The sequence below is a fragment of the Fimicolochytrium jonesii genome (genome assembly GCF_025526975.1).
Source record: "Fimicolochytrium jonesii strain JEL569 chromosome Unknown EV422scaffold_6, whole genome shotgun sequence".
In the NCBI taxonomy this organism is placed as follows: Eukaryota; Fungi; Chytridiomycota; class Chytridiomycetes; order Spizellomycetales; family Powellomycetaceae; genus Fimicolochytrium; species Fimicolochytrium jonesii.
Window position 1 is genome coordinate 862,464 of NW_026515673.1, and position 16,146 is coordinate 878,609.

Genomic DNA, 16,146 nt, shown 5'->3' on the forward strand with positions numbered 1-16,146 from the left:
AATACAGCCCACGTAGGCCCACGTTGCAGCCGAGTTTGCCTGACGCGTTCGAACTTCGAAGTTCCCGGGGTCAACCTCGGTAATCCCACGAGAATCCCGTTTCGTACATACGGAATGTCCGACGACGAAGAACAATCAGAGTACAGGGGCGCTGACAGTCCTGCCATATTCCGTGCTACCCCGGTCTCAAGGATTGACGAACGTGGGATTCGCAACCGATTGAGGGATCGGTTTGTCTTCGACAAGCGGAAGGTGACTTGTGGGGTTATTTGCAGGCTACGCTGACTACGCAAGTACTTATGTACAAAGCTTTTGTTGCAGACGGCACCTCCAGCAACTACCGGCACACCTGCAACGCCGAACCTGGGGTGGAACCACTTGACTGAGCCTTCATCGCCACCCATCTCCCTCTCAAGCGCAGCACCGCCCTCAGTCTCAGCCCATTCCCACACGCCCACCCCCGTGCCATCCCCGCGTAACTCTCCTGCCGTGCAGTCCCCTGTATGGAGGAACACTGAAGGACGTGCCGCTGTCCGGGCACCGATATGGGCTACGGGGAGATATATGAGCGCGTCAAGGGATAGCACGCCAATTCCGGATCCTAGCCCAGCTCAGGCTAGAGATTTCGCATCGACACCCAGCTCCGTCTCATCAACACCGGTGGTCCCGTCTAGTTTGAGAAGGGCAAGCCAGACAACCAGGCGAGACACACCGGCCACCACTGCAGGCCGCCCTATCAACCGCACCGAACAGTACCTACGCCTTAACCACCGCAAAGATATCTCCAAAGCCATCCTGGACTGGCAACGCGTCCGCGACAGGGCAAACACGACTGCGTACCAGTTCAGAGTCACGCTTTTGATTGATCCGCTGCTTATGCTGGATCATGACGCGGTTGTGGGGAATGAGCTGCTGAGAGGGTTGGGCGAGGTTACGAAAGCGCAGTTTGTTACGGCGTGCTTTACGTTGTTGAGTGGTGCGTTGGGCGGGCCGGCGGATCTGTTTCCCGAGATGGTGCGGGTGGCTGTGGGATTGGCTTATATGCCTTCGGTCTCTGGGTTGGTATTTTCGCGCATTTTGGGCAATCTTCACAGGTAGCTAACAATCTACTTTTGAACAGCCTTATGATCAGCGATGTTCAGGAACTCCTCAGCACGTTGAAAGCGCCGGAAGAAGAAAACAGCCCTCCGACCGACACAGAGCGGAATCGCGCACCTCTCGCCGTCTTCTTCGGCACCGTCCAACGCCTTAAACCGATCTGTCACCGCGTACACAGCAGATTGTACCGCTGCACCAACTTCAAATGCAGAAACCGGAACACCGTACATGTCGCACAGTCCACCGCCACCCTCCACCGCGTCACGAAGCGTGATGCGATAGGAGCCAATCTCTTAACATCCACGAGCGTCAAACTGCATGAAATCGATCTAGTTTGTTCCCACTGCGGAGACCCCATGCCGGAATCTGTTGTCGATCGCGTCGTGACGCTGGGACGAGAGGGGCACCTTTTGCTGCAGGCCGCCGACAAATGCTTCGTTCAGGTGATCACCATCTGGTTGGAAGACGAGCTGACCCGGTCGATTGCACTGGGCGATACGGTGGAGGTGATTGGTGTCCCTGAACGCACGCTCGGGCAGGTGTCGAACAATCGCTTTCATCCCCGGTTTGGGATCCGACTGGGTGTCGTCAGCGCGCGGAAAGTCAGCGGTGCATCGGTAGCGGGAAGCAATGCGCGCGGCCGCAGTCATGCGCTGACGGGGCAGTCAGATCTTTACGGGCGCGGGACGGCAAACATCCCCCAGTCGATTCTGCAGCTCCAGGGCGATAATCTCTCACCGTATGGATTCACACAAAAGCTTGTCGATCAGATGTTTGCCGACATTGTCCCCCGTGCGATATGGAGGAAAACCAAGCTGGCGATGCTGTTGAGCTTGGTATCGGCGCCCGTCGACGTTGACGAGCAGGTAAAGCCGCAGAAAGGCCCGTGCACGCCTCGTCGGGCTCTTCACATGCTCTTCCTCTACAGCTCCCCCATCCCGGCCCTCAATCGCATGCTGGCTTCAGTGCCACGTATCCGCCATTCACATCGGTGGGTGCATGGATGCGAGTATAAGCACCAGGCGCTGGGCCACGCGGACCGACAGGGCGACGGCGATGTGAAGGCGTGCCCGATGACAGGTGCCAAAAGCGGCGTTCTGATGGTCGAGACGGATCATTTGAGGAAACCGAACCTGGACGAACTGATCAATGCCCTTGAGAAACGGGACGCGGGGTTGTGCAACGAGGAGGCTGGGCCGACGAGTGCGGAAGTGACCGTGTGGGCGTCCGCGATGCTGAAGAGCGGGCGACGCAGCTACAAGGCCCAGCATGAGGCGAACGAGCTCAGCATGTCGTTGGCTCCCGCTTTTGCGCCGTTGATCAGCAAGTTCGACATAATACTTAATCTCCGTGGGACGGCGACACTGGACAACCATGAGTACCTCTTGGCGCAACATATCCTCTCCCTCTGCACGCAGGAGAAACGCATCGAGAATGCAAGTACGGGCATATGGAACCCAGACATGGCCCGCTTCCTGCACATCGCGGCCAACATCGAAGTGAAGCTCTCGAGCGAATGCCAGACCTTCCTGCGATTGTATTTCTCGGCTGTGAGGAAGTTGCTCGGGGCGGGGGTCACAGAGAGCATGTTTGCGACGATGGAGACGTTGATTAGGATCGCTTGTGCGCATGCTAAGGTTTGAACTCGTATTCACAATGTTCTTTGTGACTTCGAGAACGAGGTTACTTCCCTCCCATTTCACCTCCCCAGCTTTGCCTGCGCGACACAGCACTCGTAGACGACGGGCTCGTCAGCATCGCCTTCGTAGAGGAAACCATGGCGCTCACACGCGGACAATCGATCATGGGCTTCAAGCCCTTACCAAACGACCGGAGCAACATCGAGAAGATGTTTGGCGAGGAAAGGCGACAGAAAAGCGACTGGCGGAAGTTTCCTGATGATGATGAGGTATGGAAGCATAAGAAGGGGCGATAGATGGGTTTTTGGGTGCCTTGTTGATGCGATTTCTTTTTTTGTAGGGCGTGCAGGATTCGGACTCGGATATAGATTCGGATTGTGATCAGAGCAAGGCTTCGCCGGCTGAGCAGGCTTTCACTCGGTAGTGTGTTTGCAAAATGCCTCTTTCGTTCTCAGGGTGGTGTGTGAGCTTGTCCCGTCTTTGTTCCCTTTCACTCACTAGGTTCTACACACATGTGATGGGTGTGCTGGAACGGTACTCGGACGAATTTACCTCGACGGGTTCTGGGTGAAGCTACCATTCCTATTAGATTTCGGGAAGCATTCATATGTAGCGCTCGGGGGAAGGCAGTATTGAGTTGGATAGATTATCATAGCCGTATACGGGTTGCATAAGTAGATTAATTTCGAGAAAAATAACACAGAGGGGCCGATCTTAGTCCCCACACTGAAATTGGCTTCGAAAAGTTTAAACCGGAGCTGTCAAAATGGAACACTCGAAAAATCGCGTCCAGTCAAAAACAGCAAGGTGTGGCGCGTGAAGTCATCACATTTGCCGGTTTCAAGTCCGCTCACCCCCGCGCGCGACCTTCGTTTCGAAATGGCCGCCACACTTGATCCGCAAATCAGTTGCCATGGGACGCAGCATTTTTGCTGTGTTTGAGCGTCCGTCGAATGTGCGATTCTGGATCTAGGGCATGTGGCAAATCGGGCAAGCACACTGACAGGTTCGCTCGACTCTTTCTGAAACGCACGCTGTCGTGCAAGGAGGAAAAAGGAGTGCGGGGGGCGGGCGCGGGGACTTCCTTTTCTTTCAACGAGAACAAGCACAGTCACCACGTTCCCACCGCATATGTTTCTGACGTGATGGTGGATCCCAAAGGAAGCCACCGCCCAATCCTCTGTATCGGGCCGGCGGCAAAGGCTCTCGCACTCACCGCTTCGCACTGTCGGCGCATAATATATAAGCCGCCCGGCAGGCAGCGCAGCCCCTTCCAACGTAAAACAGAGAAATCCACAGTTACCCCCCTTTCGCCACACATATACTCCTATACACACACTTAGAGAAAATGGTTGCCATCAAGTCTACCGTTCTGGTTATGGCCCTCATGGCCGGCAACGTCCTCGCCTCCAGGCCCGTGTTCTCTCGCCATGAGGACGTGACGGTCGTCTCGCTTGACGACAAGCCCTCCTCCTCCGACAGCACCGCCGCGTTCTCCGGCTACGACTCGTCTCGGGACAAGTCTGAGGGCCACAAATCCGAGGGTGGTTACTCCGACGACAACGGCAAGAAGCACGGAGGAGGCTCCAAGAAGAACGGCGGTCGCAAGTCTGGCGGGAAGAAGCACCACGGCAAATCCGCGGACGGTGACTGCTCCGAGGGCACCACCACCACCGTCGCGGCTGCCGGCGAATCCACCAGTGTCGAGTTTACCATCGAGTCCATCGTCCACGATTCCACAACCGCTGCTGGCGCTGAGTCTACACCCGCCCCGGTCGGCGAGTCCACTACCGTTGAGGCCGGCCGCGAATCCACAACCGCGGCCGCCGAACCGACAGAAGACTGCCTGGATGATGACAGCACCACCACTGCCGCCGGCGCGATCGAGACCACCGCCGTCGAATCGCCTGCATCTATGCCCACGGACACGGCCCTGCCCATCGTCTTTGGCGAACCCACTCCTACACCCGCAGCGTCCACAGAGGTCATCTCCGCGGCAACTTCCCAATGGGTGTCGGTTGCCGGCGTCTCTGTCTTTGCTGTCATGGCTGGTTCCATGTTGCTCTTGTAAGACTTAGCAGGATGCCCTTGACTTGCGGTTATTTCGCATAGACATAGATTTTGGACTTTTCTCGTTGTAAATGCTCCCTGTTTTGGACTTTCCGTTTTACATATTCCGTCAAATACCTTCTGAGAATCTCGGCGTACAGTTTATCAATTATCATCTTGTTGCCAAAGAACTTCAATCTCCGTTCTTCTTTTGTGTCGTCCTCTTTGTGCAATGGGGGATCTCTCTCTCTGCAGACATTAATACATACGACGTAATCTCGCTTCAGTTCACTACATCTGACGCCCTTCAACCCTACGACTGACTCGAATTCCCGTTCTCAGCAGGCACATCAAAAGGCAACAAACTCCCAAACGGCAAATGCTGCACAACCGGAAGTTTATGTAACACCTCGGCAATATACATCTTCAGCATGCCCTTGTTGACTTTCTGCCAGTGCGGCACGCCGGAGATGTCGTAGAGCATGGGCGAGTGTTCGTGGAATGGGCCTTTTTTCACCTTTTGATTGAAAAAATTTATGGCGGTGCGGAAAGTGGGAGGATGGCAGAAGGGATGGGGACTGAGGGTCGTACCTCATGGATGTACTGGATGCAGGCCAGGTACATGTACTCTTTTGAATAGTGCTCGACAATGTCGGCTTGCATGACTGATTTGGGCTTCAGGCGCGGGTGATCTGGGGGAAGGACACTTTTCGTAAGCAATCTCCAGCGCTGTAGACGAGGTTCGTAGCCGCTCCCACCTATGAGTTGCGCACTTCCCCAGAAGTAGGGCAAAAACTGGTGGTCGTCCAGACCCCATACACCATGGCTGCCGGCCGGTTCTAGCATGTACACGCGCTGGAGGCGGCGGACGACATCCAGATATCTGTTTCCGCCAGGGTGTAGAGCGGTACGGGCGCATAAATCAGCTTATCCGTCATCAAACCACCCCTGCGCTGGCCGAGCTCCCCAGGAAGCCCAAGCGTACTTCACGAAAACCCTTGTGACGATCGCCGTGTGATCCTCCGGCGTCACCACATCCAGCAGCTCCAAACAGCACAACCAGGCCGTAAACGACAGTTCGTGCCCGCTTCCATAGTCCAGCCGCGTCCCGTGCCCAAACCCGCCTGTCAGATACGGCGTCAGCTCTTCGACGGCGGGTTGTCGGTCGGGGGGAAGGATGCTGCTTATGATTGATGCGGCGTTCTGTGGCATTATGTATGATCAGTTGTCGTGGTACCCAAACTGCACTTTTATGACAATGCCCCTGAGATGTGCAATGCTTACACTTTCCAACCGATCTATCCATGTCCTGAATGCCTTGTTGCCGAACCGCTGCGGGGTCTCCAACGCGGGTATCTCGTCGATCCATTTATCCAGTGTATCGAGCATGTCCACCAGCTTCCTTACTGTCTGCCAGATGACAGTGAGATGAGTCAATACGCTTGGATTCTCATCCGGCCCCTTGGCCACCTATATATGTCTTCCTCCCACTCCCGACAGAAGACTACAGCACATCACCTCACTCTCGGCACACGCATCCGAATTCTTCTTCTGATACGCCGCGTTATTCAACACCTGAATAAACTCCAACAACCGCACAAACGCTTCGGAGCGCAACCATATCCTCAGGGTGGTCTCGTCTATGATGCGTTTGTGGGGAACTGTGTAGACGTGGGTTGTTGGGATGGTGATGTGTGCGCGGTGGTCGGTGAAGGCTGGGATGGTGACGGATGTGCCCGGCTGGACTGGGAGTCGGACAGGGGTGCCTGGGGGAGGCATGACGGGCATTAGGGAGGTTGCGTTGTGCATTTTGTGTCTGTCTGTGTCGGTTTGTGTTTGTGGTCTCGTTGGTGCAGAAGTCCATGGGAATGTCGCCTCCAAGATCGTTACAGAGGTTAAGGCTGCTTTTCGAGTTCGAGAGTGTTTTCGGAGTTTCGCGAACTGGAACGATGTCGACTGGTAACCGCTCTGGTAATCGCTCGACAGACAAAGCTGCCCTCTAAGTCATTGCAATCAACCCGCTTGAAGGCTGTCGTCTGCCTCGATTGCCATGGCGACGTGCTCTCGTCAAAGTGTATGCTTCATACGCACTGCGTTTCGTCGAGCCCACTGCCGAGTGTCGCCACAAGCTGCGAGTCAGCTGCGACAATATGCCATACAAACGAAACACCAGGCGCCGCCGGCAACGGCGGGTATCGACCGTATCCGGAATATCGGAATTATAGCGCACATTGATGCTGGGAAAACGACGACGACGGAGCGAATGCTGTATTATGTGGGGTTCACCAAACGGATAGGAGGTGACTTTCGACGCAGGGTACTTCCTATTTGAGAAAACATACACTTATACCCACCTGAATGTTTGTAGAGGTGGACCAGGGTTCTACTGTAACGGACTTCCTCAAACCGGAGCGCGAACGAGGAATCACAATCACCTCCGCCTGCATCCCGTTCTCATGGCAGCAACACCGCATCAATCTAATAGACACCCCCGGACACGTGGATTTCACCATCGAAGTCGAGCGAAGCATGCGGGTGCTAGATGGAGCCGTATGCGTGCTAGACGCGGTGGCAGGGGTGGAAGCGCAGACCGAGACTGTGTGGCGGCAGGCCAACCGGTACGGCGTGCCGCGGATAGCGTTCGTGAACAAGATGGATAGACTCGGTGCCAGTTTGGGGAGAACGTTTGCGTCGATGGAGAGAAGATTGACGGGATGGGGGCGCCCGCTGCTTTGTCAGTGGCCCGTTGTGCCGGACGAAGCTAGTGGGGTCAGCGGCCCTGGGTCGGGTGGGCCCGATTTCGGGGGCGTCGTGGATGTCGTGACGATGGAAGTACTGAGTTGGGACGCCGAAAAGAGCGGGAGCGTCATCACAAGGCGGAAGCTGCTGCAAGATGGCCCAGATGGCCAGCGGCTCTATCAGGAAGCCTTGAATACTCGCACAGCCCTCGTAGAAGCGCTCTCAGATCTGGACGAGAAGATTGTGGATGCGTTCATCGAATGTGATGGAGACCATATGCAGATCTCTGCCGATGACATCAACGAAGCCTTACGGCGGGTGACAGTCAGCGGGAAGGGCGTGCCTGTGTTCTGTGGAGCGTCGTTCAAAAACATCGGAGTGCAGCCGGTGCTGGATGCTGTTGTACGCTTCCTGCCGTCTCCGTTGGAAAGGCCCGCGCCCACAGCTCTCACAGCTGATGGGAAGGAAGTGACGGTGAACCTGGCTGACAAGGAGCCCTGTGCGCTTGCATTCAAGATCATGCATGATGCGAAACGCGGACCTTTAGTCTTCGTGAGGGTATATTCGGGTAGGATTACACCTCAGGCATTCGATTCAAATGTAGCCTGAGCTCATCCTTGCCGTCTCAACCCTCCAGGAAAATTGGAGCGAGGAATGTCAGTCATCACATCCAAAAGCAAGACCAAAGAGCGGGTCTCAAAAGTCCTGCAAATGTACGCCGACGACTACGAAGAGATCCCCGAAGTCACACCAGGCAACATCGCCGCCCTTTCCGGTCTTAAAGAAACGAGTACAGGCGACACACTCCTCAACGGATGGAACAAACGCGTCTTCAGTCTTGATACCATAACAATACCGCCCCCCGTGTTTGTGCGGTCATGCGAACCACAGACGTCTGCAGACGAGCGGGCACTCAATGCCGCGTTGAAGGCGATGGTCCGTGAAGACCCGTCCTTGCATGTTACCTACGACGAGGAGACCGGCCAGACGTTGTTGAGCGGGATGGGCGAGCTGCATCTGGAGATCACGGCCGACCGATTGCAGGAAGTGCACCGGGTCAACTGCAAAATGGGCAAGGTGCTGATCAGCTACCGAGAAACCATGCTGCTGGATCCCGCGGCGGGGGAAAGCGTTACCGAGACGTACATCCACGATAGAGCCAGCTTTGGACAGAAAGCGAAAGCGGGCGTCACGCTGCAGATCGAGCCGATCATACCGCTGAATTCCGCAGAGGACGAGCTCATCAACACGAAGGAGGGTGCCGGCGGGAACGAAGTGCATTGCAAGCTGGGCAAATTGCAGTTCAACATCGAGGGTGCGGACGACGAAAAGAAGGGCGCTATGGCGGGGTTGACTGGGTACGGCCCCATTGGAGAGATGGAGGATGCCATTCGATCAGGGATCGACGGCGCGCTAGGACGTGGGACGCTGTTAGGGTTTCCCCTCACGAACCTCCGTGTAACATGTACGGAGGTTCATCTATTCGGACCCGAAGTGTTTGCGCCATCCGCGCTCCGGGCAGCGGCCAACCGATGCGTGCAAGCAGCGCTGAAGGCTGTAGACAACAGTCGATTGCTGGAACCCATCATGGATGTGTCCGTCCGCGTACCGGAACGCTATGTCGGCGCCATCACGAAAGACATCTCGGGTACACGGCGGGGACAGATCACATCGCTCGGCAACGACGCGGAATCGGAGGGAGAAGATTCCGCGGGGGATTATGCATATCGCACCGTGGAGGCATCGGTGCCACTGTCGCAGTTGGTGGGTTACTCCACCGCGTTGAGGGGCCTGACTGCCGGGACGGGTGACTTTACGATGAACCTCAAGGGATACGGAGTGATGCCAAGCGATAGACAGGGGGAAACCATCAAGGAAATTAGAGGCTTTTAACTGGCAGGTGGCCAGTGGTACGGCGTATCTGGGTATCTCCGTGGACCTATCTTCGATCTATAGTAGGCAGCTATATAGGGAGCGGGTGACTCCTACCTTGAATTACATACATTTAGATTCACTATCCCTAAATCGTTTCCCCAATGAAATTGATCAATCGCTTCAGCCTTAGCTCGCCTCTATTCCAATCATGGGGCCATCGCGAGCGAGAATGCCATTCTAGGAGTACATGGCGCTCCTCATTGTTAGAAACTTCGGTAAGTCGCACTGCTATGTCGTCAATGAAACCCCAGAACGTAGACATTTTCTCTGATGCAGCGAGAAATGAGGGGTCAACGAAAGGCCATCGGCGGGGATTGGCAACAAACATATTATGCAGCCCACTTTCCGCTCTTACCAACATGCCAATACACGGAATCGCCACTCGTCGTCACCTTGACGACCCGGCAGGAATCATCCTTATCCCAATACAGCTGCACAAGCTTTTTCACGCGTTCCAGAGGATTCATAACCTGCGATCCAAGTCAGTCAGCATCCCATTGTGCAATCCTATCTATGATCGCTATTGCGCGTCTCCCATACCTTAATACCGGGAGGCATCACCTTGACCCCCGGCGGCATCGTCGGAGCCCTCAACCGCCCATCCTTCGCCGCCCGATACACATGCTGTCTCGAAACGCGGCCCAACCGCTCCTCGTCGTCCAAGGACGGGAACGCGGGCCATTTCATCTCCATCGATGTGTTTCGTGCATCGATCCAGAGCATGGCGAAGAGATATGGGATTAGGATACATTGCGCGATGAAGAGACACTGGCGACGGAGTCCGGCTAGATGACGGAAGCGTAACTATTGAGTCTCGGGTTACTTCCGCCGTTCAGACCGCCGCTTCGTCCTTACATATTGTGGTATAGTCGAGCCCGCACTGGGCGCATAGGGCCGCGGTGGCGGCGGCGACACCCATCATATGGCCTCTTCGGAAGTTCTGGAAGAACGCCAGGATGATGCCCCATATTATGTAGCCCTGAGATGAGACGTCAGCACTCGAAGTCCTTGCTGCCGTTGGCGTGATCTCTTACCATCTCGGCGGGTGAGCGCGTGAACAGCGGCACTGTATAGGTCCGTCTGGAAGCGGCCTCTCGCTTGTCAGCCGTTCGAGTTGTTCAACAGAGGATGCTGAAGACGAAAACTCTATATGCACGCTATGTACAGTACAGTACAGTACAGTACAGGACAGTATCCACCAGGTCGCCAACGCTACCAAGTTGCGTTTCGCCCAGCGACACGTCTGTCTTGACTCTTCACAAGTCCCACTGGGTGGCACAGTCACGCACGCGCTGCGCAGAGCTCGTGGAAACATGGCGTTCGAACTCATCCAGTGTGAATTGCAGTCGAGTGAATTCGGGCAAGCGCTGGCACTTTCCACCTCGACAGTGATTCGAAGGCGGACGAAGAGAACGAATAGGACAGGCTGCCGTAACTTGTTCTGTCGACAGACCCGCTCCCTTAGCGTCAAGATTGCCCAAGATGGCTTCGATAAAGGTGTGCTACTGAACCGTTCTCAAATTGCCCACCTCAACTGACCAAGTCTTCCTACAGAACTTCAACCCCCGCTCAATACCAATAGCTACCCGCTCCCTCCTCGGAGCAGCGATAGTCCTATCCCTAGCCGGTCTAGTTGTCCCGCACGAATACCTTGCACTCCGACCGGCAACGTCGTTCTACTACATTTGGACATTCGCGCTAGCGGGGTTATGGGAGATCAATATTTTTTCGGTATGAGGGCACCTTGAGGGTAGTACATCATGAGTGAAGACTAGGGCGGGAGCTCCTTGGGGAGCTTTGCAGCTGCTGGAGGCTAATCCCGCGTTTCATTCGATACTCGCCAGCTGGCGATAAACAGCGTGGGACTGGTGCTGTCGGGGAAGTACTTTGAATCACATTGGGGCACGAAGTACGTTTAGATGGCGATGACGTGTGGATGAAGAAGGCATAGTCGATATGATCACTGTGGCTAATCCGACCATGGCCGCCTGTAGAGAGTTCGCAAAGTATGTCGCGATCGTAAATCTGTCGACGTACTTCGGGGTCCTGCTTGCCACGGTCTTTGAATACGCGGTCACGATGGACTACTTCTGGCTGTGAGTAGAATGAAGGCGCATACGAGTGGATGTGGAAGTGGAACTCGTCATCTGACTACGACTGCCCTCCAGATTTGGCTCGGAAGCCAGCGGGTTAGCGGGCCTGCTGGCCGGCTTTCTCGTCTCCTTCAAGCAGGTATGTCGGTCTTCCAGCCAACACCGCTTGTGCCGTAACTGATCAACGAAAACCGTAAAGGCAGTCCCCGAGCATTCCATCAAAGTGTTCAACGTCATCTCGATACGTGCCAAGGTATGAGATTATCCGCGTTAGGATGGATAGCCCTTTTACGCCATGGCTCAACCTTTGCAATACATCCTACAGTACATCCCATCGCTATACCTCCTCGCCAACTTCATCCTTTTCGCCTTGCGGATCATCCACGTTCATTTCTTCATAATCTTCTTCGGGACCCTGGGATCGTGGGTGTATACACGGTTCTACAAGAAGCAGGACGGCATCAAGGGAGATCGGAGCGAAACGTTCTCATTCGCGAGCTTCTTTCCGGACTTCTTACAGTGAGTGCCGTCGAAGTTTGCCGTCTATCCCAGATGAACTGGCATGTGAACTCATGACCCCATTCTGTTTTTCCACACAGTCCTTTCATCAAACCCCTCTCAAATACGGTGTACAAGTTCGCCGTCGCAGCAAAACTATGTCCGCCATTGCGGCAGCCGCTTCCCACGACGACACCGGTTGCGGCGGCGGGGAGTCAACAGGCTGCAAGCAACCCGCCAGCGGCGTCGGACGCTGATGCTGAGCGGAGGAGGTCAGTTGCCGAACGCGGCGAACGGGGACCCCGAGCGCATTTCATTGACGTTGCATCTTCTATGATATAGGGCGTTGGCGTTGAAAGCGCTGGACTCACGGCTGGCGAGCACCCCTGATGCGCCTGGGGCTCGATAGGAACGCGAGAGCAGGTTTCGTATTGCGGGATTACTGATGGTAGTGAGCGTGGTTGGGATTGGAAGTGGGGGGAGAATCGGCCGCCCCCGCGCGGGGTGATGACTATCGTCCGTCGTTTCACTCGCCGTTAGAAACTCTCCAGCGTTTAGATTACCCCCAATCTTAAAAACAGTAAGATAGTCATGACCCACACCGTCACCCCTGCATGTGTATAGTACGAAAGCTCTTCTGTAGATACAGCCGCCATTGTTTATTGCCGCGAAGCACAATAAGCATGTACAATAACACCATCCGGAAATCTCGTAAACACACTATTCGCGATACGTTTCAGACATATCGAGCACATCCGTTCGTCGGTGACGGGGATCCGCACCGACGTGTGGTGCGATAATCGCGATTTGAACTGTCGGGTTCAAATTGTCAGTCGGCAATGAGCTGGTTATATGGGGCAAATGTGGGGAAGATGGGATTTGTTCCCTCACCTGTATACACTCAGCCTTCAGTAAATTCTTGACAACCTCATTCGTATTCCGCGTCCGATGCGTATCGTGCATGTTACGTTCGAAGTAGCCGAGGAGGTCAGTTAGGGGGATGGTTTGGGGTAATATCGCCATTGCCCGAATCGCATCGATGCTAGCGCCGTAGATGGTCATAAACGACAATATCTCCGGCAACGGGAACTCGTTCTTGGAGAGGAGGGAGAGGTACAATTGGAGAAGGAGGAGGAACACGTCGCGGGACTGGGGGTCGGAGGGGTCGTAGTGTTTCTCGCAGTACCTAGAAAACGCCCGTGAAACAGTGAGGACTGCACGGCAAACAGTGCGAGCGACATTTCCCAGGCACTCACAGATTAGCCATACGGTAATTCCGCACTTTCTCGATGTAGATGCGTAACGCTTCCTCGTGACGTTTGAGACGGCTGAGGACTATGGCTTTTTCCTCGTACAGTGCTATTGGGATGCAGGAGTAAGGTCAGCGAATTGCATAAGAAGGCGTGTGATTGGCTTGGGCAACATTACCATCAGCAGGTAAGGCGTCTAATATCTTCTCGGGCCGATAGGTGGTCGATGTTTCCAACATCTTTGTGAGTTTACGTCGGATGTCCCAGAAGGATTTACCGGAGCCTTCTTCTGCCCACACAGAACAGGCCATCGTTAGAAAACATAAGCCAACCGAGGCAACCGGAGTGTGGCAAAGACCTATACCTGCTCCATCCCGACTCGGCACCATCGGCCCCGCCAGCCCCGTCCTCGCCCCCAACTCCCTCCTCAATCGGGAAAGATATATCAACAGCAACGACTCCTGAATCCCCGCATCCACTTCCTTCGTCTCATGCACCAAATACTCCAAATACCCCATTGCAAAGTCCTCATCCACATCCAGCAAAAACGCTGCAATGCGTTTCTTGGTGTCCAAGCTGAGCTCGTCATAATGCTCGGTGAAGATCTTCATCCCTTCTTTACGGTCTTTGCTGAGGATCCACGCCGCGTACTCCAGGATGAGGTCCAGGTTGGATTCCATGTTCAGGGCGTGGAGGTACTGCACCATCTTCTCTGTTTCCGCAGCGGTGGCTTCGGGCGAGGTGGCTTTCGTTTTGAGAAACTCGAGCGCTTTCCTGTGGAGGCCCTTTGTGCGGTACAGCGAAATCAGCTCGTCGAATTTCTCGCGGTGGAGGAGGAGGGACTCGCTTTCGGAGACGTTGCAGTGGTTGGTGACGCGCAGAAGGGGGCCGACGAGGGCTTCGTTTACTTGGAGGTAGACTTTTAGGAGGGTAGTATCGACCACTTCGGAGAGGTAGACCGTGTCGGCGATATTGGTTGTCGCGGCTTGGCTTGCTGAGCCCATGACACTTTTCGCGTAGGCTTCCTGTTGCTGCCGAAGCCGCGAGAGAACCCCGCGCTGTTCAGTCAGGTACGTCAATAGTAACATGATGGCGTTCCTATCTGAGTACAGGAGCCGAAAAGGTAAGTCCCAGCGTGCGGTTGTGGGAGTCCCTGGCCCACGGGTGGCGCACCTGATGGCTGGACTGGCTCGCTAGATGCATCTGGATCGGGGGGAGCGAATTCGGGAAAGAGATTGATGACATCCAGTGGGGACGCGTTTAGCTCCTGCAGTATGGACAGGCCTTCCTGATACTTGTGTTCGGCTCTGAACAAGTGGTGGGCGTACATCCCGCGTATGCGGATGACGTTCGCGATCTAAGTGTGTGGAGTTGAGCAAAGAGCCTCTGAGGACGCAAAATCCCGTTTCCACCGTCTAACCTTATCTTGTTCCGTCGGAAACGCAAGCTCTTCCACCAGGGATTGTGCATCTGCGTACTCATCGTTCCCGAGGAGCTGTTCTATCTTCACCGTGCATCAGTTATATGCCCCAATGAATGTCAGAACTAGTGAGTTTCTCACTTGATCTTCAAAATCGACCGGTAGTAGTCTCCATATCGACGTGGGGCTAGCAGCCAAAATGGAATGTCCAAACACCACAGTATTTACACCAGGTAGTGGTAGAGTCTGCACTACGACGTTACGCTGCAAGGCCCGCACTTCCACGTGACGGGGGAGGAGCGCAACGACGAACGGTGGCCATGGCGCTGCAAAGCCAACGATGGTGAGATGTTGAACCCCCCCGACATGTGCTACATAGCTATTACCCACGACGTATGGCGGAGCGCTCCATCCAATCTCCACATCATGGACCACAGTCCCGTTTTCTTGCACCACAATGGTCGTCTCTAGCAGAAAGTCGTCAGCGTCCGATCCCCTTCGTTCGGATCAACACATGTTGCGGCCTACCATCTTTCGTCACCAGCAGCCTATCTTCGGATAGGACATCGACGAGAACCGCCGCCTGCTTCATCGGCGCGAAACTGCCTATTGCTCCTGCTATCGATGTCCGGAACGAATGCACATCGGTGATGGTGCCTGTTGAAATGTCCACGCGCGACACAGATCGTGTGTAGCCGAGGAATAAAACATCGGGTGAATGGCTCCAGGTGATCGATCTGGTCCTGTCTGGCAAGGCCAGCTCCTTCTCTGATTTGGCATCTCGACCATCAAAGGTCCAGATCCACAGCCTGTTCTTCGATGTGACAGCAAACTGCGAGGAGGTAGTGGTCTCCGCGTCGTTTTCCGCAGGTTTCGGTGACCCTATACAAAGCGCCCCTTTGATCGAATCCAGGCTTACGATCAGCTCCAAAGTGCTTATCCTGTGGATTCGAACGGCCCCCGCTGAAAGAACGGCCACGGAATCGGTGCCATTCAAGATGCAGATGGCATCCACAGGCTTCGAAGTCGACCCCACGCGTGTTTCGACCAAGTTTATCGTAAAACTTGGCTCTTCCTCTACGTTGTACAGCAAAAGAGACCCGTTGTCCGCCCCCACCACGATATGGTTCTCTGTAGCTTAGAGCGTTAGTTTAGCTGTTCCAGACTGGTCTGTTTGACAGGTGGTTGACTATACCATACGAGTCGACACATGTGATCTTCAACGGTAACTTTTCTACAATTGGTTGTGCATGAAAGACGTTGTGCATGCCGATGCTTTTCCGCCCCTGGTTTCAGTGCTATTACAACCTTTGCCTCTGTGGTCCTTTGCGCTGTCCATGTGTGTACAGGTTTACTGGACGTGCTACTCTGCGTGCTACTGCTGGAGCAAGCTACTAGTAATTCGCTCATGCACGACATTGTAG

At 54.8% G+C, this 16,146-nt stretch overlaps 6 protein-coding genes across 6 annotated transcripts; 4 read left to right on the forward strand and 2 right to left on the reverse strand.

Annotated features, from left to right (window-relative positions):
* The first annotated feature begins 56 nt into the window (after positions 1 to 56).
* On the forward strand, positions 57 to 3,470 carry EV422DRAFT_618800 (uncharacterized protein). Its single transcript, XM_053074049.1, has 5 exons — positions 57 to 252; positions 322 to 1,058; positions 1,121 to 2,735; positions 2,810 to 3,007; positions 3,079 to 3,470. Exons 1-5 carry the CDS (start codon positions 115 to 117, stop codon positions 3,160 to 3,162), a joined length of 2,772 nt encoding a protein of 923 aa, XP_052927294.1. The 5' UTR covers positions 57 to 114; the 3' UTR covers positions 3,163 to 3,470.
* Positions 3,471 to 4,086: 616 nt separating this feature from the next.
* EV422DRAFT_565978 (uncharacterized protein) lies at positions 4,087 to 4,809 on the forward strand (the record flags this gene model as incomplete). Its single annotated transcript, XM_053072380.1, has 1 exon — positions 4,087 to 4,809. The coding sequence occupies one exon, from the start codon at positions 4,087 to 4,089 to the stop codon at positions 4,807 to 4,809; it is 723 nt and encodes a 240-aa protein (XP_052927295.1).
* A 149-nt stretch (positions 4,810 to 4,958) lies between these two features.
* Positions 4,959 to 6,716, reverse strand: EV422DRAFT_392601 (uncharacterized protein). Its single transcript, XM_053066862.1, has 6 exons — positions 6,306 to 6,716; positions 6,072 to 6,197; positions 5,773 to 5,990; positions 5,546 to 5,670; positions 5,379 to 5,479; positions 4,959 to 5,304 (listed from the first exon to the last, which is right to left on the reverse strand). Exons 1-6 carry the CDS (start codon positions 6,594 to 6,596, stop codon positions 5,101 to 5,103), a joined length of 1,065 nt encoding a protein of 354 aa, XP_052927296.1. The 5' UTR covers positions 6,597 to 6,716; the 3' UTR covers positions 4,959 to 5,100.
* Positions 6,717 to 6,837: 121 nt separating this feature from the next.
* On the forward strand, positions 6,838 to 9,419 carry EV422DRAFT_494196 (P-loop containing nucleoside triphosphate hydrolase protein; the record flags this gene model as incomplete). Its single annotated transcript, XM_053067724.1, has 3 exons — positions 6,838 to 7,087; positions 7,156 to 8,126; positions 8,175 to 9,419. 3 exons carry the CDS (start codon positions 6,838 to 6,840, stop codon positions 9,417 to 9,419), a joined length of 2,466 nt encoding a protein of 821 aa, XP_052927297.1.
* A 1,308-nt stretch (positions 9,420 to 10,727) lies between these two features.
* EV422DRAFT_392691 (eukaryotic integral membrane protein-domain-containing protein) lies at positions 10,728 to 12,617 on the forward strand. Its single transcript, XM_053066863.1, has 9 exons — positions 10,728 to 10,958; positions 11,016 to 11,192; positions 11,306 to 11,370; positions 11,456 to 11,557; positions 11,630 to 11,693; positions 11,754 to 11,807; positions 11,880 to 12,073; positions 12,154 to 12,324; positions 12,395 to 12,617. The coding sequence occupies exons 1-9, from the start codon at positions 10,944 to 10,946 to the stop codon at positions 12,459 to 12,461; spliced, it is 909 nt and encodes a 302-aa protein (XP_052927298.1). The 5' UTR covers positions 10,728 to 10,943; the 3' UTR covers positions 12,462 to 12,617.
* Positions 12,384 to 16,124, reverse strand: EV422DRAFT_392784 (vacuolar sorting protein 39 domain 2-domain-containing protein). Its single transcript, XM_053066864.1, has 10 exons — positions 15,918 to 16,124; positions 15,251 to 15,853; positions 14,864 to 15,189; positions 14,723 to 14,806; positions 14,476 to 14,659; positions 13,667 to 14,404; positions 13,481 to 13,588; positions 13,309 to 13,411; positions 12,944 to 13,238; positions 12,384 to 12,864 (listed from the first exon to the last, which is right to left on the reverse strand). The coding sequence occupies exons 1-10, from the start codon at positions 15,988 to 15,990 to the stop codon at positions 12,712 to 12,714; spliced, it is 2,667 nt and encodes an 888-aa protein (XP_052927299.1). The 5' UTR covers positions 15,991 to 16,124; the 3' UTR covers positions 12,384 to 12,711.
* Positions 16,125 to 16,146: the final 22 nt, after the last annotated feature.

Bases quoted from the DNA above. Each gene is read 5' to 3' on its own strand.
- EV422DRAFT_618800 (XM_053074049.1), top strand. From the start codon at position 115: ATGTCCGACGACGAAGAACAATCAGAGTACAGGGGCGCTGACAGTCCT. The intron at 253-321 runs GTGACTTGTGGG...CTTTTGTTGCAG, and splicing joins TTGTCTTCGACAAGCGGAAG to ACGGCACCTCCAGCAACTAC. The intron at 3,008-3,078 runs GTATGGAAGCAT...CTTTTTTTGTAG, and splicing joins AGTTTCCTGATGATGATGAG to GGCGTGCAGGATTCGGACTC.
- EV422DRAFT_392601 (XM_053066862.1), bottom strand. From the start codon at position 6,596: ATGCACAACGCAACCTCCCTAATGCCCGTCATGCCTCCCCCAGGCACC. The intron at 5,991-6,071 runs GTAAGCATTGCA...ATAATGCCACAG, and splicing joins GGATAGATCGGTTGGAAAGT to AACGCCGCATCAATCATAAG. The intron at 5,480-5,545 runs GTGGGAGCGGCT...TCCTTCCCCCAG, and splicing joins GGGAAGTGCGCAACTCATAG to ATCACCCGCGCCTGAAGCCC.
- EV422DRAFT_392691 (XM_053066863.1), top strand. The intron at 11,371-11,455 runs GTACGTTTAGAT...GGCCGCCTGTAG, and splicing joins GAATCACATTGGGGCACGAA to AGAGTTCGCAAAGTATGTCG. The intron at 11,808-11,879 runs GTATGAGATTAT...TACATCCTACAG, and splicing joins TCATCTCGATACGTGCCAAG to TACATCCCATCGCTATACCT.
- EV422DRAFT_392784 (XM_053066864.1), bottom strand. From the start codon at position 15,990: ATGCACAACGTCTTTCATGCACAACCAATTGTAGAAAAGTTACCGTTG. The intron at 15,854-15,917 runs GTATAGTCAACC...TCTAAGCTACAG, and splicing joins CACATGTGTCGACTCGTATG to AGAACCATATCGTGGTGGGG. The intron at 13,412-13,480 runs GTAATGTTGCCC...GCATCCCAATAG, and splicing joins AGACGCCTTACCTGCTGATG to CACTGTACGAGGAAAAAGCC.